We start from the raw sequence: 26,814 nt of genomic DNA on the forward strand, positions 1-26,814 counted from the left end.
GTACGTTTGTGGCCCATGAAGCCCTGGTGGAGACTCCTTGTTACTTGGGCTTCTTTGCATGTTGGGATTGTACAGGTACCTACAGTAAGTGAAGCTGATTCCCCTAGCCAGCACCCCAGTGGAGATACACTCTTATAGGAATAAATTGGTCCATGTGGTTCTGCATCTTTATTCACAATAATTTCAGCCGACGGTTACAGTCAAAGAAGATATAAAATGTGCAGCACATTCAGTCTCAATTATCTGCCAACTTCGTTACGATGCTCGACATGTACAAACTGCTGGCACCGAGTGATCCAGTGATTGGAGGAACAGAGCCAATGAAATAAGTAAATATCTCTGTGAGCCTGAGAATGCCCAGGGGCCCTATATCTGAATGGACTTTTATGGCAAGGCAAGAGAATCCTGCAGAGGGGGGCACAATCCCCACAGTGCACAGAAACTGCCATCAGAACAGGTCAGTGGCTTCTGGAGGTAAAGGAGTGGCCACCATAATCTGCAGCTGGAAACCATCCCCACCGTGTGCAGGTAATATTCCCTTTATAATGTGCCTTTCATAATAAAATGACTATGGAAATATTTTGGGGTAATGTAATGAAAAGGGCGAAGTCTAATAACTAGGCTTGGGTGAATTTGACCCGTTTCGTTTGGCCAAAAATTTGCAGACAACGACGCCCATTAAAGCCTATGGGTGTCAAAAATTTTTTGATGCATGGCGAATTTTTCTTTTCGTGCACAACGCCATAAGTCTATGGGCATCATCAAAATTCGCCAATCCCTACTGATAACCCATAACAACCAATCAGATGTTTGCTTTCTGGTAAATGCAGCTGATTGGTTGCTATGGGTTACTAGACCCCTTGGCCTTCATGCACCGACTGTAGGGGGTAATTCAATAAAAGGTGCAACGTTTCTATACTTTAGTCTTGGGGTTACTGCTCAAATATAAATCCTTTGGGCTGAGTCAGTTAGTACAGGCCTTCTCCGTATGAGAGTAAACAAGAATGCCTCCCAAAAAACCCATCACAGGTACATCTGCATCTACTCCTCCTGAGTGCCAGAAACATGGCCGCTCTTCAACTGGGGCCTCGGCCTGCCGCCCGTTAGCACCTGACAGTCAGTGTGGAATGCTTAACCGCCACAGAGGTCACTTTCAGGACTGAGAAGCAAATGTTTCAATGCCGACGGCTACTGCACGTTACAGTCACTTGGCAAATCAGTACACAGTTTATATTTAAGGACGTGACATTATCCTTTAAACTCTCGCTGAATTAATAACGTCTGTGTTGTTAAAGGGGAAGTGATCTACTAAGCACAATTCAGCAGGAACAGTCCCTAAATTTGCTCATAGTCTGTACAGAGAGATCCCATAAAACTATGGTAACATAGGTATTCCCTGTACTAAGCACAATTCAGCAGGAACAGTCCCTAAGTTTGCTTATAGTCTGTACAGAGAGATCCCATAAAACTATGGCAGCATAGGTATCCCCTGTACTAAGCACAATTCAGCAGGAACAGTCCCCTAAGTTTGCTCATAGTCTGTACAGAGAGATCCCATAAAACTATGGCAGTTAAGGTATTCCTCTGTATATTGCTTGCTGTGTATTGCTGTTTTACATTGCTAATATAATCAATTTGAAGCATCAGCACTGTCTGTACTTCATTTCCAGCAACTGGAAACAGTCGGTAGAAAATGAAGTCAGCGAGAAGAGGAAAGTTTTGTAGTGTTGGCTCTGCTTAGAACAGTCCAGTGCAATATTGGATGTTTCTTCTCTGCTCACTAACTTCATTTTCTACCAACCATGTCCTGTCGGTGGAACTGACCAGCAGGTGCTGCTGATGTTGCAAATTCATTCTATCTGGTTCCCCTCTCCTGCCCAATACTCTCCTGTCCTCTCCTCTCCAGATAATTAAGTCTTTGCTTCATGCAGTTGCACTTGTATGATATGAGGAACAACTCCAATGGACTCCCCCTCCCAATAGCACATCTCAATCCCTGTGCATCCCAATCCCTGTGCACCCTAATCTACTTTCACCCCAATCCCTGTGCATCCCAATCACTGTGCATCCTAAACCCTGTGCATCCTAATCCCTGTGCTCTATACCTGAGCATCCCAATCCCTGTGCACCCCAATCTACTTTCACCCCAATCCCTGTGCATTCCAATCCTTGTGCATCTCAATCCCTGTGCTCTATCCCTGCGCATCCCAATCCATTTACACCACAATCCCTGTGCATTCCAATCTCTGCGCATCCCAATCCATTTACACCCCAATCCCTGTGCATACTAATCACTGTGCATCTCTATCCACGTGCATCCCAATCCCTGTGTAGTCAGCCTGGAGACCCCCCAGTATTCAGTCCCTGTGAATCTGATCTGTGCAGCCCCCCTTTGCCCCCAGCCTGGGCCGGCCCCTGTGCACCTGTGCATATCACTTGTGTTCCCTGTCACTGGCAGTTCTGACAAACAACTCCCAGCCCTGCAGCTCCTGCTCCTCATCCCACAAACTTACTTGAGTCAGTGTCTCCGTGTTACATGGATCCCAGTCCTGTCCCATTAGCCATCTGTGGCCGACACTGATCCTCCCTGGGCTCCTGACTCGTGACTTGTGCCCGGGCTCCGACTCACCATTCCAAGGTCAGTGACAGGGGCTTGTGCCAGGCAGAGACACCAGTGACACTTGGAATGAAGGAATGTTTGTGGGGCTATTTGTATTGTAATGAGAGAAAGAAGGGAATGGGGAGGGTGAATGCGGCTCTCACTGCACCGGGAGAAGCTGTAATGGGACTCTGTATGGAACAGCGAATGTCTCCTGTTAGTATTATTGATACTGTTCTATTAATCCAATCAGCTGTGGGATCTGACAGGACAGACACTATTTACAGCATAGGCCAAAGGCTATTGTGGAATCCTGGGACTTGTAGTTCATAATGTTTGATGAATTGGGGTTCAATTTCTTTATGTGTTTATTAGAGTGACTGCCCAACACCTACACATCAGCAGCTGATGGCAGGATGAGTGTGGGAACAATGTGGGACAATATAGATGGAGAAATTTGGACAGAATGACGACTGTAGGACAAGATGGCGACATTAAGACTAGATGGAAACAGTGGGACAAGATGGAAACAGTAGAGTATGATGGAGACAGTAGGGCAAGATGGAGACAGTAGGACAAGATGGAGACAGTAGGACAAGATAGAAACAGTAGGGCAAGATGGAGACAGAAGGGCAAGATGGAGACAGTAGGGTAAGAAGGATAAAGTAGGACAAGATGGAGACAGAAGGGCAAGATGGAGACAGTAAGACAAGATGGAGACAGTAGGACAAGATGGAGACAGTAGGGCAAGAAGGATAAAGTAGGATAAGATGGAAAAAGAAGGGCAAGATGGAGACAGTAGGGTAAGAAGGATAAAGTAGGACAAGATGGAGACAGAAGGGCAAGATGGAGACAGTAGGGCAAGATGGAGACAGTAAGACAAGATGGAGACAGTAGGGCAAGATGGAGACAGTAGGGCAAGAAGGATAAAGTAGGACAAGATGGAAAAAGAAGGGCAAGATGGAGACAGTAGGGAAAGATGGAGACAGTAAGTCAAGATGGAGACAGTAGGACAAGATGGAGACAGTAGGACAAGATGGAGACAGTAGGGCAAGATGGAGACAGTAGGGCAAGATGGAGACAGTAAGACAAACTGGAGACAGAAGAGAAGAATGATGAATGCGTCAAAATAAAACTTAATATCAGAGTTGTCCAACCTGTGAGCCTGTGGCTGTTGATGTACAACTTGTGCAATGGCTTCAGGTTCAGTCCGACTGTAGAGAAATAACAGTTGTCACTGTAGTATATACTAGACTTTTTAACTGTAAGTTCTTGGGCACAGTAATCTCCTCCTTTCTGTGGGCTTTGCAACACTATATCCCTGTAAAGCCCAGGCTTCTGGGAGTTGTATTACATGATTGTAAGCTCTTGTGGGGACAAGCCTCCTCCTTCCTCCTCCCCCTCCCACCACCCAGTTATGTATTAACTCTATACTTGAATGTTCTATAAATACAGTAAATGTACATTAACTTAATTGATTGAACTGCTCAGTTAAATGCTAAAATATAAATCTGTGCCCCTTTATTTGTCTCTGATATGTAACTGCAGCCTCCCCCGTGTCCCTGAGCCCCCCCTGCAAGTGTCTGGCCATAGAGATCTGCATTGCTGCACCCGACTACTGGAATTCCTCTGCACACACAGCACTGCGGAGGAACATCCCAGCACATGATATTATTGGACGAAGAGATGCTGAATTAGCGCCCCCTCCCTTCCTAGCGCCTGCATTACGCTCTTCTCTCTGAGTCACTAGTAAGCAGAATGCACGAGGCACAGGCAGGGCACAATCAATGGCACGGGGGTGGCATCATGTGCTGGGGAGGCTTTACATCAGCTCAGCATCTTGTTACAATAGAAGAAATAAAAGATGGTGCAAGATACAGGGGGACCCAGCCTTCCTAAAGTGCTATTGAGAAGTAGGGCTCATTATGCAGGTAGGTTATCTAGAAGAGAGACTCTGGAGTCCTGCATGGGTCCATTTTTTGAAACCTGTAACCACAACCCAAACCCACAACCTGCAATTTGACTCGCATGTTCCCCCTATCCAACCCAGCCAGCAATAGGCCAACTAACCTTCAAACCGGGGGGACACGCAAATCCAGAAGTGACGTCACATTTGTCCGGAAGTGACGATACTCCGGTACCGAATCTTACCAACATTTTTTAAAAACTGTAAGAACCACAAGGGTGGGAGGGCTCAAGCTCGCACCTTTGTTGGGTAGCCAGCCGGGTTACCCACAGACTGCCCACATAGCCAAGGAATCGGGACTTTTTGGCCAAAACCCAACCACTTTGTAGGTATTCCGGGGTACCTGACCCGATGCAGGACTCTAATCTGGGGGTTATTTACTGACACCTTAGATGCAAGCGCAAGAGCACAAAGGGGTGCAAAGGTGTGCCCCTTAGTGTTTATTAAAAAAGCATTTGCATCTAGGGCGTAACTGCACTCTGCCAGCTTGTACCAGCCTTTGCCCACTGCACCCTTAGCCTACTGCTGCTCAATAACCTGAGAGTCTAAGTAACATGCAAGTTGAAGACAGGCAGGGGGCTGGAGAGGGGATGCCTACATGGTTGCCCCTGTCCACTTCTTATGAATACAGAGCAGGCAAAGCCATATTCTTGGGGGGGTGCAGGTCCATGCACTGCATTTTGGGATGCAGCAACTCTTATATGCGCAGGGCAGGGCACAAAGTGCAAAAAAACCATAGTGGATGGGGCCCACTTTTTGCCCTGCAAATAATAAACGACCTATTGGGCAATGCCCCATTGTGACTTTTGAGCTTGAAGAACTGTGGGATTCAATCTAACTAATTAAAAAATATAGTGTAATTGCATCACTGTGCCACTTAAACCCCTAACAAGACTAATCAAGAGGTAAATCCTAGATGGAGATGATGTGAGTTACGACATCCCCTAAGATGGCTTGTCTTGAACTTGCTCATCAAAAATTCTCCTGACTCTTTACACTTCTGGACCCTCAGCCAAAACCCATGTTACCCCTATTGGCCAAGGAACTAGGAAGCTGCCACCATGGAGCAGCAAGGGTTATAGACTAACAGGAGGACAAGTGTAATTCCACCGCTCTATAAAGTGCCATCACTTATGGTCTACATTTCCCTATACAGAGTTTATGGAATTAGATCAGTGATCCCCAACCAGTGGCTCATGAGTAACGTGTTACTCACCAACCCCTTGGATGTTGCTCCCAGTAGCCTCAAAGCAGGTGCTTATTTTTGAATTCCAGGCTTGGAGGCAAGTTTTGGTTGTAGAGTCTCCTGTAGGCTGCCAGTCCACATAGGAGCTACCATATACCTAATAGCAGCCCTTGTTTGGCACAACAGGGACACTTTTTTCATGCTTGTGTTGCTCCCCAACTCTTTTAATGTTTGAATGTGGATCATCGGTAAAAAACGTTGGAGATCCCTGAACTAGAGAGTGCAGAGAAGAGCAACTGCATTAATACTGAGAAGGTTTCTTAAATGACAAAAAGTTGACCAAGTTGGATTTGTGTGCAATGGAAAAGAGAAGAGGTGCTTCTGGGTGATATTAAAATGCATATGGGGCCACACAAACATTTACCAATGGACATTCCCAAACATGAATATTTAGATGATGGAATGAAACCCATTTAAGTCTCTATGAGTCTGGTAGGGTAGATAGTATTTGATGAATCCAGAGACAAAGCAGTGCCACACCCTTAGCAAGGGCTTATCAGAGCTCTACTGGTCTTAGGCACTAAACTGTTTACAAGTAATGAGCCTAAATGAAGTCTGTAAAACTGACAGTTGGTGGAACAGAAGGCCCCTGGACCCTGCAACTGTATCCCATGGTCAACTGAAAACTAGAGTGAGAGTCGTCTGACAAACTGGTACGTTACTTTATGGCCTTAATAGAGCAGCTATAATGCTATGGTTGGCTATAGTTTAGTCTATTCCTGAGAATATTCTGTTGTTTGATTGGCTGCAGGTTGGTCCAGCCCTGTAAATATTATGATACTCTGATTGGCTATAGGTAGGTTGCTCACACCCAGTGAAAATTCTAACATTCTAATGGCTAAGAGTTGGTCTAGACTACAAGACTATATTCTCTCCCCCTATGCCTGCTGTCTTTGTGCCCCCCACCGCTCCATGGCCACAGGGGTCTTTTCTGCCCTAGTTTAGATACATTAAGTTATACAGCAGGTGGCTCCTTTAATTAGAAGAAGCATTGGATGTTGCTCTCAGTGGCCTCAAAGCAGGTGCTTATTTTTGAATTCCAGGCTTGGAGGCAAGTTTTGGTTGTATAAAAATCAGGTGTACTGCCAAACAGAGCCTCAATGTAGGTCGCCAATCCTCATAGGGGCTACCAAATGGACAATCACAGAACTTATTTGGCACCCCAAGAACATTTTCATGCTTGTGTTGCTCCCCAACTTCTTTTACTTCTGAATGTTGCTCAAGGGTTCAAAAGGTTGTTCATCCCTGAACTAGAGGATAGATAATACTCCTAGTTCAGATTTCATTATACTGTCACAAATGTAAGATGTAAAGTACTAAGAACCCATTTACGTGCCTTAAATCGGATGCAAGGTATGTAAATTGGGTGGAGGAAAATAGTTAAGAGAAACAACAAATTAAAGTCCTATAAATGCTACAACACGTGTTGTAAAGCAGCAGCCAAGGAGGCAAAAATAGAAAACTAGGAACTAATTGCTTCTCTCGAGAAGACTAATCTCCCGAATTTACTGATAGTACAAAAATACAGGTTGAGAGTGTGGTTCCATTATTCCATTAAATATTTTGGTCACAGGAAACACAGAAAAAGCTAATGTGCTAAATTATTAAACCATAGGGCTTTATGAAGGACAAACTTGCTTTTTTATTCCGCAAGAAGGAAGTTGGGCAGAGAGTTTGCTTCTTGGACTTTGCCCAAGTTTTGATATGGTGCCACATAAAACACTGCTTTCAAAACTTATGTCTATCGGTCTTTTTGAGGCTGTTTGTACATGGATAGAGAACTCACTAAAAGAGATAAGTGGTCAGTGGCAGATTCTCTGAATGGACTAAGGTTCTTAGTAATGTGCTTTGAAAGGTTTTATGTTGGATCTACTGTAATCTCACCTGGTCTTTAATGGACCATAAAGGGGACATTGAAATCAGTGTATCTGTGGTTCGACATTGGGAAGGGTCAGGAATATATTATCCTGTAGTAAAATGTGTTTCAATGAGAGGGAGGACAGGGTAATTGTTCTCATTTATACAGTGCTGGTAAGGCTCCGTCTAGACTATACCATTTTGTTGCTCAGATGGAATATGCTTGAAATAGATAATGTACAGGGAAGGCTTGGACTTCAAGTATGAGTGAAGTATGAGTGTCTTTTCTTCAACCCCGTCTACTATGTTACTACATTGGTGTAAAACATGCCTCACAATTATAAACACTGAGCTTCAAGCTGATTTGACCACATTTTGGGTTTAGATCCAAGCATACCCCTTTATACAAAATGGGGGACCATTTTTTGGGTCTTGACCTACTTTAGTCGTGAATAGTGATTTCCGTAAATGCTCTCTTTGCCTTCTAGAATTGGATCTCTGAACCTGTTGTGCTGCTAAACCCACACCATGGGAATCAAAACGGCGTTGCCGCACTATGAGCTGGGCTTCTATGCCCTAGTGGTGACTTGTGCCTTGGTCTACTCCATGAATGGAATCATTGAAGCCTCCCGGGGTAAGCTCCATCTTCTTCTTGGGTGGAAAGGATTGAGTGATTTTATCTTTCTTTTAAAGTGTTTTTATTAGCATTTTAAAAAACACAAAGAACAAAGAGCAGCAAAGCAATAGCTTAGCATAACATTAGCCAATTACATAATAATAAGAAATATTATGCAGCAATTCATTGTTAACAAAACATCAAGTAAGGACATTAACAAAATTCATCAAAGAAAAACAAAATTATATAAAATAAGATAAGGTATTCCTCTCTATCAACAAGCATACCAAAATATTTGCCCAAGTAAATAACAAAATTATCACATCCTCAATCACTCCTTAGACTTACAGTGAGCCAAGGAAGAGGAGTTTTCATCTGTAAATTTTATCTTCAGACTTCAGAATTTTAAAAAAGGGAGACCAGAGTTGAAGAAAACTTCTCTAAGACCTAAATTACCATACCTAAAGCCTATTTGCTTCATCAATGCAGAGAGATTTCAGGTAGGACGAGATGACCTTTGAGTCTGGGGAAGTGTCTTGGATCCTATATAAAAAGATGGATTTACGAGTAGCGGCAATGACCAGATGAACAAAATTCTTATAATAATTCAAATTCTTAATCTTTGGAGTAACGCCTTCAGAAGACAAAGCCCAAAAATCCAGTAATGCCAATTCAGGAGACAATTTAAGGTCAATATTAAATTTTTCATTTAAAACATTTTCAAGCAAACTCCACTGCTCAGAAATGAAGCGTGATTTTATCAAGGTAATGAACCAGAAAACTTGGTGGGAAAGAAGGGTCAGTTGGTGACCCATAGAGGAACCAAGATGGGTCTGGTTTTGGCTGATAACAGGCTGAAGGTCATAAGCAGACATGACTATACACAATCATTAAAGGATACTGTAAGTAAACCTTAAAAATAAGTGAATGTAAAATTAATGAGAGTGATGTTCTAAGAACTTTGGCAATTTACATTCATTATTTATTTTCTTTTAATTCCAAGATATTAAGGGATACATGTGCTGTTAATATGAATGAATTTTGTAACAACAGTGCCACCTGCTGGTCAGTTTCCCACCAGTCTGACCACCAAGTAGTCAAGGAAGTTGTCAGGAGAAAGAAAGAGGCTGCTCTGATGTTCTTCTGCTTAGGAAAGATTTGAGAAAGGTTTCTAATTGTTTTCCTAAGCAGAAGAACATCAGAGCAGCCTCTTTCTTTCTCCTGACAACTTCCTTGACTACTTGCTGGTCAGACTGGTGGGAAACTGACCAGCAGGTGGCGCTGTTGTAACAAAATTCATCCATATTAACAGCACATGTATCCCTTAATATCTTGGAATTAAAAGAAAATAAATAATGAATGTAAATTGCAAAGTGCTTATATCCTTTGGATCCTTTGTTTGCAGAAGAGAAGCACACAAGTCACACAAGTTACACTATTCTCAGGCCCACCCACGGTTGTGTTACATGAATGTGCAAAAGTGCTCAGAAGATTTGTTTTACCTTTCCTTTAATAATGATATTTTTTTTTTTATTATGGACACCGAGTTGCAGGAAGTGGGGATACACAGCTACTTCTTCTTTTATCCCTTGAGTTTGGTTGACTTTTTTGGTTCACTATAGTGTTGCTTGTTTATAAAGATCTTTAGTCCATAACCACAAACGTTTTCATGTACATTTTTCCCTCCCTCTGTCTTGTTGTTGCAGATGGCATGAAGCGAAAGTCATTTCGGGAGAACATAAAGGAGGGCTGGCATTACTTTGGAAGGAAAATGGTGAGAGAGAAATTCAATGGGGCAAGGGATGTCATAAGGGGTCACTGAACTTAATTGTCCTTATGCATCTTGATATAACTTTAAATGTGGTAATAGCTCAGAACTTATCCCCTGTAAATATCTAAGACATGCCAGGCAGCCTGTGGTCCTCTAGATGTTGGATTCTAGTGACTCTCTTTGGACTTGTTATATTTAGGTATGGTTATAGATAGATTTCTCTTCATTGTATGGCTCTTTCGCCTTTTCCCCATAGGACGTTGCTGACTTTGAATGGGCCATGTGGTTCAACACATTCAGGAACTACATTCTCTTCGCCCTCTCGGGACATGTCATCTTTGCCAAGTTTTTTTCATTGATGGTTCCTCAGGTGGGTCTTCTTATTTAGTGACTTTATTCACGTTAGGCTACTCCCTTTCTAAAGAGATGCCTAGGCTCCAAAGGCCTCAAATGAATGGAGAAGTTCACCTTCATTTATTTAACATTTACTTTATTTCTCCAAGAAGTCTCTGAAGGTTCTACTGGCTTGGCAGGAAGCTAGACACAAGCTCCTTATGTTTTATTTGCACAATCACCTAATGTTAGTCTCACTGAGGATTAATTGAAGAGTTGTGTGTCTTTTATCAAGCTCAGTGGCTATGTTACACATGTGAATGATGGATGTCTCAGTTAACACGTATTTCCACACAGTACAGATCATACGTTTATATGCTGTACGGGATCCTGACTGTGCTGGCAATCATGGGAACCAACTACCTGATGCTCATCTTGTCCCACTGTTTCCTCCTCTACACCATTTCGCTGATTAAAAGCAAGTGGCTGTGCTTCCTCGCCGGCCTCTGTAGCCTGGTCACCTTCAAAATGGAACCATTCAACACTTGGCAAGTATGTTTTATGATTTATTGATCATGTTTTTGACTTTTCACTTCATCTGATCTGAATGTGAGATGGACTTGTGGTTCCCCTCCTTCTGCCAATGCCTCATCCATGGCCTGGAAAGACATATAGGCACATGAAATTTACAGTCTAGACCAGTGGTTCCAATACTGTGGTATTGGCCATCCTTGGACACCCAACCTCACAGTTTCAGTAGGAGAACTTAAGTAGAAGGTCAGTTAGGGTGAGGATTGGGTAGAATGTCCATTAGCTCTTCCAGATCTACCTAAAAGCCTAGCTTGAAGATCAGCTAGGGCAGATATTTATAACTAGTACACTGTGTTTCTACATACACATTTCATGAACTATGGGAGACCCTGGCCAAAAGATGAAGGTCCAGGCCAAAAGTTGGACCTTTACGTGGGGCTTCAACTAAAAAAGTTTGACCCTCACTGGTCTCAACAGACCAATTCCAATACAAAAGGACTGGAGGAATGTCTGTTGAAACGACCCATTTGGCCATATATGAACAAATGGATGGGCAATTAAAGCAAAACTGTCCAAACTTCCCCTTTAAATCTGTATATATCCAGCCAACGCTGCAGAAGTGGACCTTTATCTCATTGGTTGTGTCTGTGTTTTCATAAAGAATGATAAAAACATCTTCATCACAATTGTTCATTAAATTATTTATTAGCCATTTCCCCTTTCACTAGTGGACTTCCCATAACCAACCCGTTTGAAAAATATTAAACCCGTGTTGTTGTTTGGTTTCAGAGTGGCTTTGTCACAGGGACTTTCAGCCTCCAAGACATTCTCTTTTACGGAGGCAGCGGATTTTCCATAATGCGCTGTATGAGCTTTGCCTTGGAGACGTGCGAGAGGAAACAAGGGTTCTACTCCCCGATCGAACTTCTCAAATACAATTTCTACCTCCCTTTCTTTTTCTTTGGCCCGATTATGACTTTCGATCAGTTCCACTGGCAGGTAAGTGGGTGTGCAGAGCGTGGCCTTCATGTTCTCTAAGACTGTGGAGGACAAATGGTGAAACTCCAGTTGACCATGTCTGTGCTGTAGTCCCTCATGTCCCCCAGATTCTCAGTAAGCTGGAAAGCCGCACACTCCATGATGTTTGGTTAAACTCCATGTTTCAGGTAAACACAAGAGAACTAACACGGAAGGAGAACGAGATGTGGAACATCCGAGTCCATGCTCTGACGCAGATCCTGGTGATTCTATTGGTGGACGTGTTCTTCCATTTCCTGTACATTTTGACCATCCCATCAGACATGAAGTTTGTCAATCGCCTTTCTGACTGGTCATTGGGTGCGTTAAAGTGCTTGATGTTCTTGTTATGCCCCAGCAGCATTTAGTGGCCACCAGATTAAAAGAAATGCCCGATTGGTTGCTATGTGTTACTAGACCTGGTGCTAAAACTTTAAAAACCTTTTTACATTACCCTTGTAATTTGGCAACCCATACGTCTTCTCCTTATCTCCTGACAGCGGGCTTGGCCTACTCTAACTTGGTGTATGATTGGGTGAAAGCTGCTGTGATGTTCGGAGTTATCAACACCATCTCCAGGCTGGACCACCTTGATCCACCACAACCACCCAAGTGTATCACCATGCTTTATGTCTTTGCCGAAACGTAAGTATCGCTCACAAGGTGGGAGGATGACAACCTGCTGTTTATCAAGAGCTGAAGTGAAATAAGTGGTTTAAAAATATGACCAAAGAGTCCTTCTCATATTCTTCTCATATTTACAAAACGTTGACAGAAATGTTGATTCCTCAAAACTGTAGGCTCAAGGATCTCATAACTGTTGGGGTTTCTCTAATACTTTGAGCAATGCTTCTCCCATTATTGTATGAGAGTATCCTATTTGCTGGTATCATTGTCTTTTGCTATTGAGTAACTATGAGTAACTATGAGCATGAGTGCCTCCTTCCCCAATTTATCTTCCCTCTTATCATTTCTCTCTATCTGTTCCATTGTAGGCACTTTGACCGAGGGATAAATGATTGGCTGTGCAAGTACGTAATAAAAACATATTCTCTGTATGGTGACTGGTCTAGTGTCAGATATTGGCTGTACACTGAAAAAAATTGTGTCTCCATTATAGTAAATCGGTTGTTCCCCTTTAAATTAACTTTTAGTATGAAATTGATATACTAAGACAATTGGCAACTGGTTTCATGTTTTATTGCTTTTTCTTCCCCCAGTTATTTAGCTTTCATTTAGATATTTCAGCAGCTCCCTGGTTGCTAGGGTCTTCTTTACCTTAGCAACCAAACAGTGGTTTGAAAGTTAAACTAGAATATAAATCGGAGAGGGACTGAATCGGAAGATAAAAAAAAAATGTAACAATAATAATGCAACCTGTATACGTTTTTGGCCCGCTGGGGGGTCAGTTCCATTTGAAAGCTGGAGAGAGTCAGAAGCAAAAGGCAAATAATTCAAAAACGAAAAAAAATAATGGAGACCAGTTGCAAAGTTGCAAGGAATAAGTTAAAAAAGTTAAAAAATTTTTAAAAAAGTTTTTTTTTCAAAATGAATCAGTTAATGGTGCTGCTCCAGCAGAATTCTGCACTGAAATCCATTTCTCAAAAGAGCAAACAGATTTTTTTATATTCAATTTTGAAATCTGACATGGGGCTAGACATATTGTCAATTTCCCAGCTGCCCCAAGTCATGTGACTTGTGCTCTGATAAACTTCAGTCACTCTTTACTGCTGTACTGCAAGTTGGAGTGATATCACCCCCTCCCTTTCCCCCCCAGCAGCCAAACAAAAGAACAATGGGAAGGTAACCAGATAGCAGCTCCCTAACACAAGATAACAGCTGCCTGGTAGATCTAAGAACAACACTCAATAGTAAAATCCCATGTCTCACTGAGACACATTCAGTTACATTGAGAAGGAAAAACAGCAGCCAGGGGGCGATCCTGGTCCCTCCGCCGCCTGAGGCAGCAGCAGTTGCTGCTGCCCCCCCCCCCCAGAAATTCACTCTTAAAGTACCAGGAGCAGCATTTTTGCTGCCCCTGGTACATAGTGGGGTGCTGCCACCTGAGGCGACAGCCTCAACTCGCCTCATTGGCGAAGCACCCCTGACAGCAGCCTGTCAGAAAGCATTTCTCTCCTAAAGTCACATGACCAGGGGCAGCTGGGAAACTGACAAAATGTCTTGCCCTATGTCAGATTTCAAAATCGAAAATAAAAAAATCTGTTTGCTCTTTTGAGAAATGGATTTCAGTGCAGAATTCTGATGGAGTAGCACTATTAACTGATGTGTTTTGAAAAAAAACATGTTTTCCGATGACAGGATCCCTTTAAAGGGGAACAGAGCTGATAGTAACAACCAACATGCTGTAATGAGGCTGATTTTTGCTTGTAATAAATAATCCCTTGTCTTTCAGATATGTGTATGACTACATCGGGGAAGGCCACAATAATATTAAGAGGGAATTAGTGGCCACCGTGGCTACGTTCCTCGTCACCACTTTATGGCTCGGCCCGTGTGAAATCGTCTATATCTGGTCCATCTGCAACTGCTTCGGCCTCAACTTTGAACTGTGGGTGCAGAAATTCTTCCAGCTGGGACCCTTTGCAAGAATAGAGGTCAGTGTATTGGTGAAATTGCTAACGGAAAAAATCTTCGCAATGCAAAAAGTTATGCCTTCGCGTGAATTTAATATCGTTTTTCCGAACCTGGAAACAGTTCAGCGACCGTTTCCGATAGTGGAAGAAGGTTTGAGAATTTTCTAGTTTGCGCCAGTGAATGTAATAAAACTTCTTACTGAAAAAGTTACGTTTGCTCCAAAAGATTATGACGCCTTCGAGCACTTCTTAAAAGTGGGCAATTAAAATTCGCAAATTTATACCAATTTAATGAAGAATATTACATAACATAGACTTTTTATTCTTATTTGTGTTAATTGCTTTGCTCATTGTGACTTTTGTTACATTCCCCCAAAATAGTGAATCAAGTGCCCCCTCTTGTAAAATATAAGGATATTATAAGTTACCGAGCAGTTCCATGACCATAAAAAATAGGGATGCACCCAATCCACTATTTTGGATTCGACCGAACCCCCGAATCCTGGGCTAAAGATTCGTCCGAATACCAAATCGAACCCAAATCCTAATTTGCATATGCAAATTAGAGGTGGGAAGGGGAAAACATTTTTTACTTCCTTTTGTGAGGAAAAAGTCACGCGATTTCCCTCCCCGTCCTAAATTGCATATGGAAATTAGGGTTCGGAATCCCAAACCAAATCCTGGATTCAGTGCATCCCTACTAAAAAAGTACAAGCCTGAGGTGAGCTTCTAATATCCTAATATTTTTGGTACTTTATAATAATACACAAGTTTCAGTGAGTCATGTGACAGAAATGACATCACTAAGCTCCGATTATAACCGATGACATCACTAAGCACCATTTACATATAATACAGTGAATAAAGTACCCCCTCTTGTAAAATATAAGGATATTATAAGTTACCGAGGAGTTTCATGACCATATAAAAGTACGAGGCAGAAGGCCGAGTGTTTTTATACAGGTCATGGAACTCCGAGATGCCCCTTGGAGTTCCATGACATCAGATGATGACATCAGAACTCACCGTTTATAAGGATATAATTTACAAGATATTCATGACTCTTGTGTATTATATACAGTATCTATATATATAATATTTCCAGTGCCAGGCCAACCCAGCCAGGCGCCTAAGTATTTTTAAAAAAAAAGCTTAGATTTTTCAAAGTCCACCAATTGACTCCAAATGGGTTCTAGAAAGGGTCCCCCATAGGCTAAAACAGCAATTCGGCAGGTTTTAGATGGCGAATGGTCAAAGTCAAATTTTTAAAGAGACAGTGCATTAGTTCTGTACAATATTGTACCATACAGCATTTTTTCATATTTTATTCCCTAGTCTATGTACACAAAAATAGCTTGAAATTCACATTTTTTTACTTCAAATTTTCAATATGACCCTTGATAAATCTGCCCCTAAGTGTGTTATAGAATAGATAATTCTAAGCAACTTTTGAATTGGTCCTAATTTTTTGTATTTTTTTTTTTTTGCCTTTTTCTTCTGACTCTTTCCAGCTTTCAAATCGGGGTCAATAAATGTTCTGATTGGCTACAATTGTATGGTTAATTCTGTTTTGAATTAGTCATGTTCTTTTCAGGCCTCTCCTATTCATATTCCAGTCTCTTATTCAGATCAATGAATCGTTGCTACGGTCATTTGGACCCTAACAACCAGATGGCTGAAATTACAAACTGGAGAGCTGCTGAATAAAAAGCTAAACAACTCAAAAACCACAAATAATAAAAAATGAAAACCAAAGGCAAATTGTCTCAGAATATCCCTCTCTACATCATACTAAACTTTTATTTAAAGGTGAACAATACATGACCCCATTTTCAATAATTATGGAACTTAACAAGAGGTAAATTGGGTTCTACTGACGTGGCTCTCAGCCCACCTATAGGAGTGACCACCTTCATATCTGTAAATGATGCTTTTATTTTTAAAAAGTAGTTTTTTTGAAGGGAAAACTTCAATACTTTCCTTTGGACATTGAATTTAATGACATTATTTGTGATTTCCCAACAGGCCATGCTGCCGGAGTCCATGTCAAGGAGGATCAGAGGGATTTTCGGTGCAGCCAACTTCTGGGCAATCATTTTCTATAACATATTAGCCCTTAACAGCCTGGACTTTGCTCTGCTGGTAGCCAAGAGGCTTCTAATCACAGGTAACCACCCTCTCAGTGCTGCAGTCTGGACTGTACCATTATATTCCCCCAACCTATAAAGCTTCTCCTCTGTATCTACATCACTGCCTGCCTGGTGGCCCTGCTGATCCAGACCTTCTCCCCACTCTGGGTGCTGCACCCTGCATAAAATAAAGAACACTCGGGGAGGAGGAGGGTTTGAGGCTGGAGACCCAGGAGTGTCTGTGAGTGAGGGTGACATCAATGGGGCGTAGTTGTGATGTTGTGGGGTGAGTGATGACACAGGGATGGGAATTGGACATAGTTGATGGGTTGATCATGGCACCAATCTAGGGAAGTCCTGCCCAGTTTTTCTAATTTGGGAAACTGGACAGTTTATCTGAAATCCTGGCTGTCCAGTCCTGTCCTGCGCGGAACCAGTTTCTAAGACCCCGACCCGAACCTCAACCCGCATATTTTCCCACTTTTAATCCGCAACCCGCCGACCACCATCAAACAGGAAGTGATGTAGCTGCAAAACGGAAGTGACGTCATCAAAAGTAGGCGGGGCAGAAACACATTTTGTAAAACTTTAAAAGGAGTAAAATATAGACAATATTACATAAGATAAGAAATTTAGATGAGACCTGCAACCTGAACCATGACCCGCAGACCCACATCTATACCCACACCTGAAAATCCTCCCCTCGTTCCACAGGGTTCCCGCTTTTTTTGCAATGATCCACTGGGTAAAAAGGTCCCCTGCTATTTGTCTATAATGTCCTCTAATGTACTTGTAAAGTCTAATCATGTCCCCTCACAAGCGCCTTTTTTCCAGAGAAAACAACCCCAACCTTGACAGTCTCCCCTCATAATTTAACTCTTCCCTCCCTCTAACCAGTTTAGTTGCACTTAGTCTCTGCACTCTCTCCAGCTCATTTATATCCCTCTTAAGGACTGAAGTCCAAAACTGCACTGCATACTTTGTCTCAATCTTGCTCTAATTTCATCATCTTGCTCTACTATCTCTACTATCACCCTTTTGCCCTTCTATCTCCATCTTGCTCTAATTTCAATACCTTGATCTTCTATTGCCATCTTGCCCTACTGTCTCAATCTTGCCCTACTGTCTACATCTTGCTCTGCTGTCTCCATCCTGCCCTTCTGTCTCCATCTTGCTCTACTGTCTCCATCTTGCTCTACTCTATCCATCTTGCTCTATGGTCTCCATCTTGCTCTATGGTCTCCATCTTGCTCTACTGTCTCTGCCCTGCCCTTCTGTCTCCATCTTGCTCTACTATCTCCATCTTGCTCTACTGTCTCCATCTTGCTCTTCTGTCTCCATCTTGCTTTACTGTCTCCATATTGCTCTAATATCTCTTTCTTGCCCTTCTGTCCCCATCTTGCTCTTCTGTCCCCATCTTGCTCTACTGTCTCATTCTTGCCCTTCTTTCTCCATCTTGGTCTACTTTCTCCATCATGCCCTACTTTCTCCATCTTGCTCTACTGTCTCCATCCTGCCCTTCTGTCTCCATCTTGCTCTACTGTCTCCATCTTGCTATACTGTCTCCATCTTGCTCTTCTGTCTCCATCTTGCTTTACTGTCTCCATATTGCTCTAATGTTTCATTCTTGCCCTTCTGTCCCCATCTTGCTCTTCTGTCTCATTCTTGCCCTTCTGTCTCCATCTTGGTCTACTGTCTCCATCTTGCCCTATTGTTTCCATCTTGGTCTACTGTCTCCATCTTGCCCTATTGTCTCTATCTTGCTCTACTGTCTCCATCTTGCCCTACTGTCTCCATCTTGCTCTACTGTCTCCATCTTGCCCTACTGTCTCCATCTTATCTGTTGACATGTTGCCCTGTTGTTACCATTTTTCTGAGGCCTACCTACCTATGTTCAAGGTCCACCATTCAGGCCTTCCAAGAAAAAAAATTAATTTTCCCTAAATATTAATGGAATTAAACAAAAACACATAATCTGGATATGTGGATTTAGCTTGTCCTCTGTCCCATCTGAACACCAGTTACCATCTCCATTTTCTACTTTGCTTATATTATCTGCTCCTAATGCCCAGGCCATATAAACAGTGACCCACTGGATTACGATATATACAATTCCCATTCAGTTCTATTATAGTGATTGATTGATGTGTCCCAGTATATGATTCCAGTGCAGCCGGGCCCCACGCGTGGTGTGTAAGTGTCAATATTTAAATGCAGATCTGATCACATCCATGTGAGACGTCTACTTATCTCATTGGGGGTCACCCCCCCCATACATCAGTTTATGTTTGGGGGTTTATACGTCTGTGTGAAGCAGGTACAGCACTGGCTTATAGTCTCTTTAGAACAGCCCCACCAGTTTTTTTTTTCAGCACTTTATTTCCCTCTCACCCCAAAAAGAATCAATAAAACACCACAATTTGCAATATTTCACTCCAGACTTTCTTACTACATCCTATTAATGGTACTGACGGCCTCATCCTTCCTATGTTGTTGCCCTGTAGATCCCTATGAAAAAGCCCAGGTGTGAGCCCACAGGTCAGATGTGGTACTGCAAGTGACACATGTAGAGAACTTGTCTCCCCTTTGTCTTCTCCAAAAAGAGACACACTCCATGCGCCAGCCATTGTCAGTTGCTATTATTATTAATATTATTATTATATCTACAACATATCCTGCAGTGCTGTATAAGCAAATAGATGGGAGGACTGTTAGTCACCCACTCACTGACATGGATTTTTTTCTGTTCTTTTCCTCCAGGTTTCCCAGAAAGCACCCTGTCCATCTGGCTGGTCACCTACTGCGGGGTGCAGCTGATAAAGGAGAGAGAGCGGCTAATAGCCATCGAGCAAGACAGGCTTGAAAAGCAGAAAGTTGCCTAATCTCCGCCTTTATTCGTAGAAGCCAATGAAACACAAAGAGCAGCGTCCTCCGTGCCAGGGACATTGATGCTAAAGTACAACTCCCAGCAACTGACAGCTGCCAAGGTTTACTGAGAGTTGTAGTTCAGCAACCACAGGAGGGCAGGCAGTTCACCTCCAGTTCTAGACAAGCTGCCACCAGCCCTTACAGAAGCACATTTGTGTCTCTATAAAAACTCATGTGCCATAGAGAAAGTAGGTTTAATAAATATTTTACTATAATAAGTACAAGACGTGTTTTTGTGATGATGTGCGACTGCCCCAAGCACTAACACACAATTCAGTGTTTCCTATTGGTTCTTTATACATAATGGTCTGATTTTCATTGGCTCCTCCAGTGTCCCCCGAGCACTTCCAGCATTTGGGCTGCTCTCTCGCTATTGTCAGGCAAGGAGGCGGAGCTTGAAATTGAGTGAGAAGCTTTGGGAGGGGTTTCCTATTGTTCTGATCAGCATTAAGTGGACACTAGGGGGAGCTCTTGTTCCAATTCCCTTTTCTGTCAAGTGCCAAACCCCTCCCACCTCATTATTTATTGAGAATGAGACCAGAAGTATAAAAATATAAATAATATAAATATCAGAGCTCTATCAGTACAGAAATTTGGAAAGGGGGATATGATTCTATTATCTAGCAAAAGCCATAGCAAATTAACCAAAGTTTAATCCTAAATGGACGTACCCTTTAAGTGACAATTTTAGTTTTTGAAGTACAATTAGTCCTCCTGATCTGGTCACTCAAACTGGTTACTCCACTTACTCAAACTGGTTACTCCACTTACTCAAACTGTGTACTCCACTTACTCAAACTGGTTACTCCACTTATGCAAACTGTGTACTCCACTTACTCAAACTGTGTACTCCACTTACTCAAACTGTGTACTCCACTTACTCAAACTGGTTACTCCACTTACTCAAACTGTGTACTCCACTTACTCAAACCGATTACTCCACTTACCCAAACTGTGTACTCCACTTACTCAAACTGGTTACTCCACTTACTCAAACTGTGTACTCCACTTACTCAAACTGTGTACTCCACTTACTCAAACTGGTTACTCCACTTACTCAAACTGTGTACTCCACTTACTCAAACCGATTACTCCACTTACTCAAACTGTGTACTCCACTTACTCAAACTGTGTACTCCACTTACTCAAACTGGTTACTCCACTTACTCAAACTGGTTACTCCACTTACTCAAACTGGTTACTCCAGTGACACGGTGCCTAGTGATCTGGGAAGATTTGCCGATGATCAAGCTGACACCATAAAAGTCAGCACTAAGCAACTTTTCAATTGGTCTTCATTATTTTTTTTATATATATATAGTTTTTTTAAATTATTCTCTCCTATTCATATTCCAGTCTCTTATTCAATTTGGACCCTAGCAACCAGACGGCTGAAATTACAAACAGGACAGCTGCTGAATAAAAAGCTAAATAACTCAAAAACCACAAAAAATAAAAAATGAAAACCAATTGCAAATCGTCTCAGAATATTACTCTCTACATCATACTAACAGTTCATTTAAAGGAGAACAACCCCTTTAAAAAAAAAAGGGTTTGTGCTAAGCCATCTGGGCAACTAAAATAAACAGCAGATGTATTACAAATGTATTATTTGTGCAGCATAAAAAAAACAGCTTAAAAAATAGAATAAAAATAAGTCATGTAAATTGCAAAAGTGCTCAGAAGAGAACTTCTTGAAATATTTCCTGAAAACATAGTTGATATATTGGCCCTTCCAGCCACCACTCTAATTCCCACAATGCTTTGCATGTTCTGTGATTAACGACCTGAGAAGGAGGCGATACAAGCAAGGCATTGTGGGAATTGCAGGATTTAGGACATCTGATGTTTCTGCAGTTTCTGTAGTCAGACAAGCAATGGAAAGAACAACCAGATACGGCTTTCAATGACATAGAAAAACAACCTGTAAATGATTGAGAAATAATGTATATTGCAGCCTTAGAATTATATATATATATAATACACAAAAGCTGTGAATATCCTTATTCATTATTCCTTATAAACGATGCGTTCTGATGTCATCAGTTATAAACGGTGAGTTCTGATGTCATTTCTGTCACATGACTCACTGAAACTTGTGTATTATAATAAATAAAATACCCCCAGTTGCAAAATATAAGGATTTCAGAAGTTACCTCGGAGTTCGATGACCTGTATAAAAACACTCGGCCTTCAGCATTGCACTTTTATATGGTCATGAAACTCCTCGGTAACTTATAATATCCTTATATTTTACAAGAGGGGGTACTTTATTCACTATATAATACACAAGAGCCATGAATATCCTGTAAATTAGATCCTTATAAACGGTGCTTAGTGATGTCATCGGTTATAATCGGTGCTTAGTGATGTCACATGACTCACTGAAACTTGTGTATTATAATAAATAAAGTACCCTCTGGTGCAAAATATGAGGATATTAGAAGTTACCTCAGAAAGCCATGACCTGTATAAACATACTCAGTCTTGTGCTTTTATATGGCGATGAAATGCCTCAGTAACTTATAATATCCTTATATTACACAAAAGCCATGAATATCTTGTAAATTATATCCTTATAAACCGTGAGTTCTGATGTCATTTCTGTCACATGACTCATTGAAACTTGTGTATTATAATAAATAAAGTACCCCCAGTTGTAAAATATAAGGATATTAGAAGTTACCTCGGAGTTCCATGACCTGTATAAAAACACTCGGCCTTCGGTCTCGTACTTTTATATGGTCATGAAACTCCTCGATAACTTATAATATCCTTATATTTTACAAGAGTGGTACTTTATTCACTATATAATACACAAAAGCCAGGAATAGCTTGTAAATTAGATCCTTATAAACGGTGCGTTCTGATGTCATCAGTTATAAACGGTGAGTTCTGATGTCATTTCTGTCACATGACTCACTGAAACTTGTGTATTATAATAAATAAAGTACCCCCAGTTGCAAAATATGTGGATATACTTTGCTCACTATATTATTTAGATGGAGGAATAATAAGAAAAGCTTGTTTGCAGCATTGTATCTCCGCATACCTCTCACGTTAAAAAATGGAAAGCGGGACAAAAAGTTTTTTTTTTGGCCATGCCTATTTTATGGCCACATAATTGCCATGTCCATTTTACAAAATGTTGCAGGTTATGTAAGTTTGAACACATTTCTTGGGGTTTTAGTGCCATGTTTTATGTATTATTGCAGTTTTGCTAATGAAGCAGTGGTTCACCTTTAAATAAACTGTTAGTATAATGTAGAGAGTGATATTCTGGTTTTCATTTTTTATTATTTGCGGTTTTTGAGTTATTTAGCTTTTTATTCAGCAGCTCCCCAGTTTGTAATTTCAGCAGTCTGGTTGCTAGGGTTCAAATTCCCCTAGCAACCATAATTGGTTTGAATAAGAGACTGGAATATAAATAGGAGAGGCCTGAATAGAAAGAGGAGTAATAAAAAGTAGCAATAACAATACATTTGTAGCCTTACAGGGTATTTGTTTTTCGATGGGGTCATTTAGAAACTGGAGAGAGTCAGAAGAAGGCAAATAATTAAAAACTATAGAAAAATAAATAAAGACCAATTGAAAAGTTGCCATTCTATAATATTCTAAAAGTTAATTTAAAGGTGAACCGCCCCTTTAAGCTGCTAGTCTCAGTTCTCCCACGAGACCGGCTTATCTTTAATAGTTACAATTGTATCTTTGCTTATCTTAATTTATTACAAAAGTATCTAAAAGTGCAGCTGCTGAGTGTTCTGGGCTCTCTGTCAAAAAAAGCCTCTTATTTTAATTAAGATTTAGAAACTTTGTTTCTTTTTCTAGCGTCAGTGCAGGAGATCGAAGAGAAATACGGGACATTTCAGTAACAAAGCCGGGACGGCCCAACATGCAGTCTCCAGCTGGTGCTGAATTACAACTCCTACAACTTCTACAGCAGCTGAAGAGCCGCAGGGTGAACTAAAAATACCCCCCACCCTAAAACAAGCACCCGCTCACCCAGAGCAGCCCTGATAGATTTCTCACATCAGCCCCTGAAAAACCAACTCACATCCTGCACTGCCAATTAGCAATGTCAGGTGATGCCTCCTGCAGACTGCACCGGACTCTATGCAGCAGCAGCTTCATTTCATTCTGATAAGCATTTTGCATAGAAAGGTTCTGTGTTCTCCGGTTATAATGGGGTGACTTGGCAGCAGTATACTTTGCCTATACAGGTATGGGATCCATTAGCTGGAAACCCGTTATCCAGAAAGCTCTGAATTACAGAATGACCATCTCCCATAGACTCCATTTTATCCAAATAATTAAAATGTCTAAAAATGATTTCCTTTTTCTGTGTAATAATAAAACAGTCGCCTGTTCAGCTCAACCCATTCCTGCACTTTTACATGTTTCCATTGCGGCCCAACAGGGCAATTTAGGGCAGTTTCATGGCCATAACTCCCTACATTTGCCATAGGAATTATCCAAATGATCCCAACCAATCCCAGTGGCAGGTTTATTGACTATATCAGAGCCCCCACAATATATATATATATATAGTCCCACAGTGGAGCGCACAACCAAAAGTTCAATCAAAGTCTGGGTGCTAGTCTGTTTTATTTAAGCAATACGCAAATCTTCCGGTGACAGCACTCCAAGTATAACGAATAAAACAAAAAAAGTTAAATTAAAGCAGGTTTATTATATCCAACGTTTCGGTTCTATTACAGAACCTTCATCAGGGAAGGAAGATTAACAGGCCACTAACATTGGCAGATTTCCAGGAGGTTCCACTATGATATGTGAGGGTGCAGCACAAGCACCAATTATCCACCCACTGATCAGGGCTGTATGGACTGATCTATAAGATTAGAGCCATTGCTTTCCCTGGACTGTGGCCCATAATTCCAACAAGCTAAATAAAATGAGGGGGTCACTCATAACTGCCAGGGGCACCAGGAATAGCACAGACCCCTCTCTATCAAGAAACAGCAGAATTCTACAGTAGTATTTGCATCAGAGCATTAGAATGATCACAGAGCTAGACCAACCTGTATCCAATCAGAGCATTAGAATGATCACAGGACTAGACCAACTTGTATCCAATCAGAGCATTAGAATGATCATAGGGCTAGACCAACTTGTATCCAATCAGAGCATTAGAATGATCATAGGGCTAGAATGAAAATGCATCTGATTGGAGTTGTACAGCAGCCCTGCACATGTATAAACTCTCCTGATGAACATACATATGATTTAGGGGAATTTCTGATTGGTTTCCCCTGATACAAACTGATGTATACTCTTTCTATTCCTAGATGTCCCATAATGAGGGAGTTACTAAGATACTATATATAGGAAGCAGCTGTACATGCCAAGCCCCATAGACAGCATTAATTATAGCACCTAGATCACTGCCTCACTATCTGCTAGCACTCTAAAGCTGGGAAACATTAAGATGACTCAAACAATCGGTACAAAGAGTCCAGACATATGAGCAAAGTAACCACTATTGCCTATACTTTACCCAGTCCAATAAATCTGCTTATTCACAGATACAGATACAGTTCATGACTCTGCTTAGCTCTACATGGCTTGGATAGATTGGCCAATAAGATTCTGGATAGGTTGGCTGAGTATGTTCTGAAAAGATTGGCCAATAAGATTCTAGATAGGTTGGCTGAGTATGTTCTGGATAAAATGGCTGATTATACTCTAGATAGATTGGTCAATAAGATTCTGGATAGGTAGGTTGAGTATGTTCTGGATAGATTGGCCAATAAGATTCTGGATAGGTTGGCTGAGTATGTTCTCGATTAAGTGGCTGAGTATGTTCTAGATAGATTGGCTGATTATACTCTATACTCTGATAGATTGGTCAATACGATTCTGGATAGGTTGGCTGAGTATGTTCTGGATAGATTGGCCAATAAGATTCTGGATAGGTTGGCTGAGTATGTTCTCGATTAAGTGGCTGAGTATGTTCTAGATAGATTGGCTGATTATACTCTATACTCTGATAGATTGGTCAATACGATTCTGGATAGGTTGGCTGAGTATGTTCTGGATAGATTGAAACTATCGGAGGCAGAGGGACTGCAGGCCTTATACCAGGAGTTGTGCCCTTTTTCCTGCAGTTTACAAACTGGTGCAAACCTTTGCACTGCTTACAACCTCCTTGATCAACATCCTGCATCCTCCTCCATTCATCCTCTGTTGTCCCTCCTGCATCATCTCCTCTTACCCTAAATGTAACCCTAGAGTCTGGGAGAGCATTAAGGTGGCCATACACAGGCATACTTTTATCATTCTGCGATGAACAATAATATCGTTAAACGATTGTCTGACCATTGTTTTACCATACAATATGCCATCCATGGAGAACGATTATATGAACAGATATAACCGTATTGTTTGCGTCGTGTTCGGACGAACGTTGTTCAACAAACGACCGAGGAGTGGTGCCAGTATTGTGTCACTGTCTGTCGTATATAGTCAGTTTCTCCTTCCCTGCTCCATGCAGATATATGGATTTATGTCCATATATAATAAACTTTCACATATGAGGCGATAGGGTGAGATCCCTGCAGTCAGCACCAATTTATTTCTTTACATAGTTCATATGGTTACAAATGAAGCTTTCCGCAAAGAACTTTTGGGTCCTTCCGTATATGTTTGTTGTTCCATGTTGGCTTATGCTACAATCCTGACATGCGCAAAGAGCGATTTTATCCCTGAACGAGTAAAATTTTTAAACTCATCCAATCAATTTTGTGAACTGTAATGATGAGACGATCATTTGTCCGATGATCATTAGTACACATCAACCATTCGATAGGTTATCGATATTATCGGAACATTCTGGAATCGGTCGTTTGGAAGTAAAAAATCTGTCCGTGTATGGCCACCTTTAGACTGAGGAGGACTGAGGATGCATTTCAGGAGAGCTGGCAGAGTATGGAAGAAAAAGCATGGAGGAAATTGACCATGGAGGAAGAATTCCAGAGCCGTGGCAACCAACACAATTTACAGGGTGAAAGCAGAACAGATGACAATGTTGTGCAGACTGGCCAAAAATCTGCAGGACAGGTGGGTTTCCGACAACACTTTTCTAGTGGGTTGTGGGCACTGCCCATGACTCTTCAAACCCCACTCTTCCAGCATTCCTCCTCCGACCATGTGCCATCTTCCATTTATATACTTGCATCTGCCCCAGCATCTCCAGGGACGTCAGTAGCT

General features: G+C 41.6%; 1 protein-coding gene across 1 annotated transcript; it reads left to right on the forward strand.

The window, feature by feature from the left end:
• Positions 1–2,450: 2,450 nt before the first annotated feature.
• hhatl.L (hedgehog acyltransferase like L homeolog) lies at positions 2,451–19,808 on the forward strand. Its single transcript, XM_018267068.2, has 12 exons — positions 2,451–2,638; positions 8,157–8,302; positions 9,991–10,058; positions 10,312–10,425; positions 10,746–10,940; positions 11,709–11,918; positions 12,086–12,257; positions 12,437–12,581; positions 12,932–12,967; positions 14,350–14,551; positions 16,556–16,697; positions 19,420–19,808. The coding sequence occupies exons 2-12, from the start codon at positions 8,197–8,199 to the stop codon at positions 19,539–19,541; spliced, it is 1,512 nt and encodes a 503-aa protein (XP_018122557.1). The 5' UTR covers positions 2,451–2,638; positions 8,157–8,196; the 3' UTR covers positions 19,542–19,808.
• Positions 19,809–26,814: the final 7,006 nt, after the last annotated feature.

Source organism: Xenopus laevis, chromosome 6L, assembly GCF_017654675.1.
Source record: "Xenopus laevis strain J_2021 chromosome 6L, Xenopus_laevis_v10.1, whole genome shotgun sequence".
In the NCBI taxonomy this organism is placed as follows: domain Eukaryota; kingdom Metazoa; phylum Chordata; class Amphibia; order Anura; family Pipidae; genus Xenopus; species Xenopus laevis.

What these genes read in the sequence shown, in the direction of transcription:
- hhatl.L (XM_018267068.2), top strand. Translation starts at nt 8,197, where the DNA reads ATGGGAATCAAAACGGCGTTGCCGCACTATGAGCTGGGCTTCTATGCC. An exon ending in TCGATCAGTTCCACTGGCAG is followed by an intron (nt 11,919 to 12,085) that starts GTAAGTGGGTGT and finishes TCCATGTTTCAG; the next exon opens with GTAAACACAAGAGAACTAAC. An exon ending in CAAGAGGCTTCTAATCACAG is followed by an intron (nt 16,698 to 19,419) that starts GTAACCACCCTC and finishes CTTTTCCTCCAG; the next exon opens with GTTTCCCAGAAAGCACCCTG.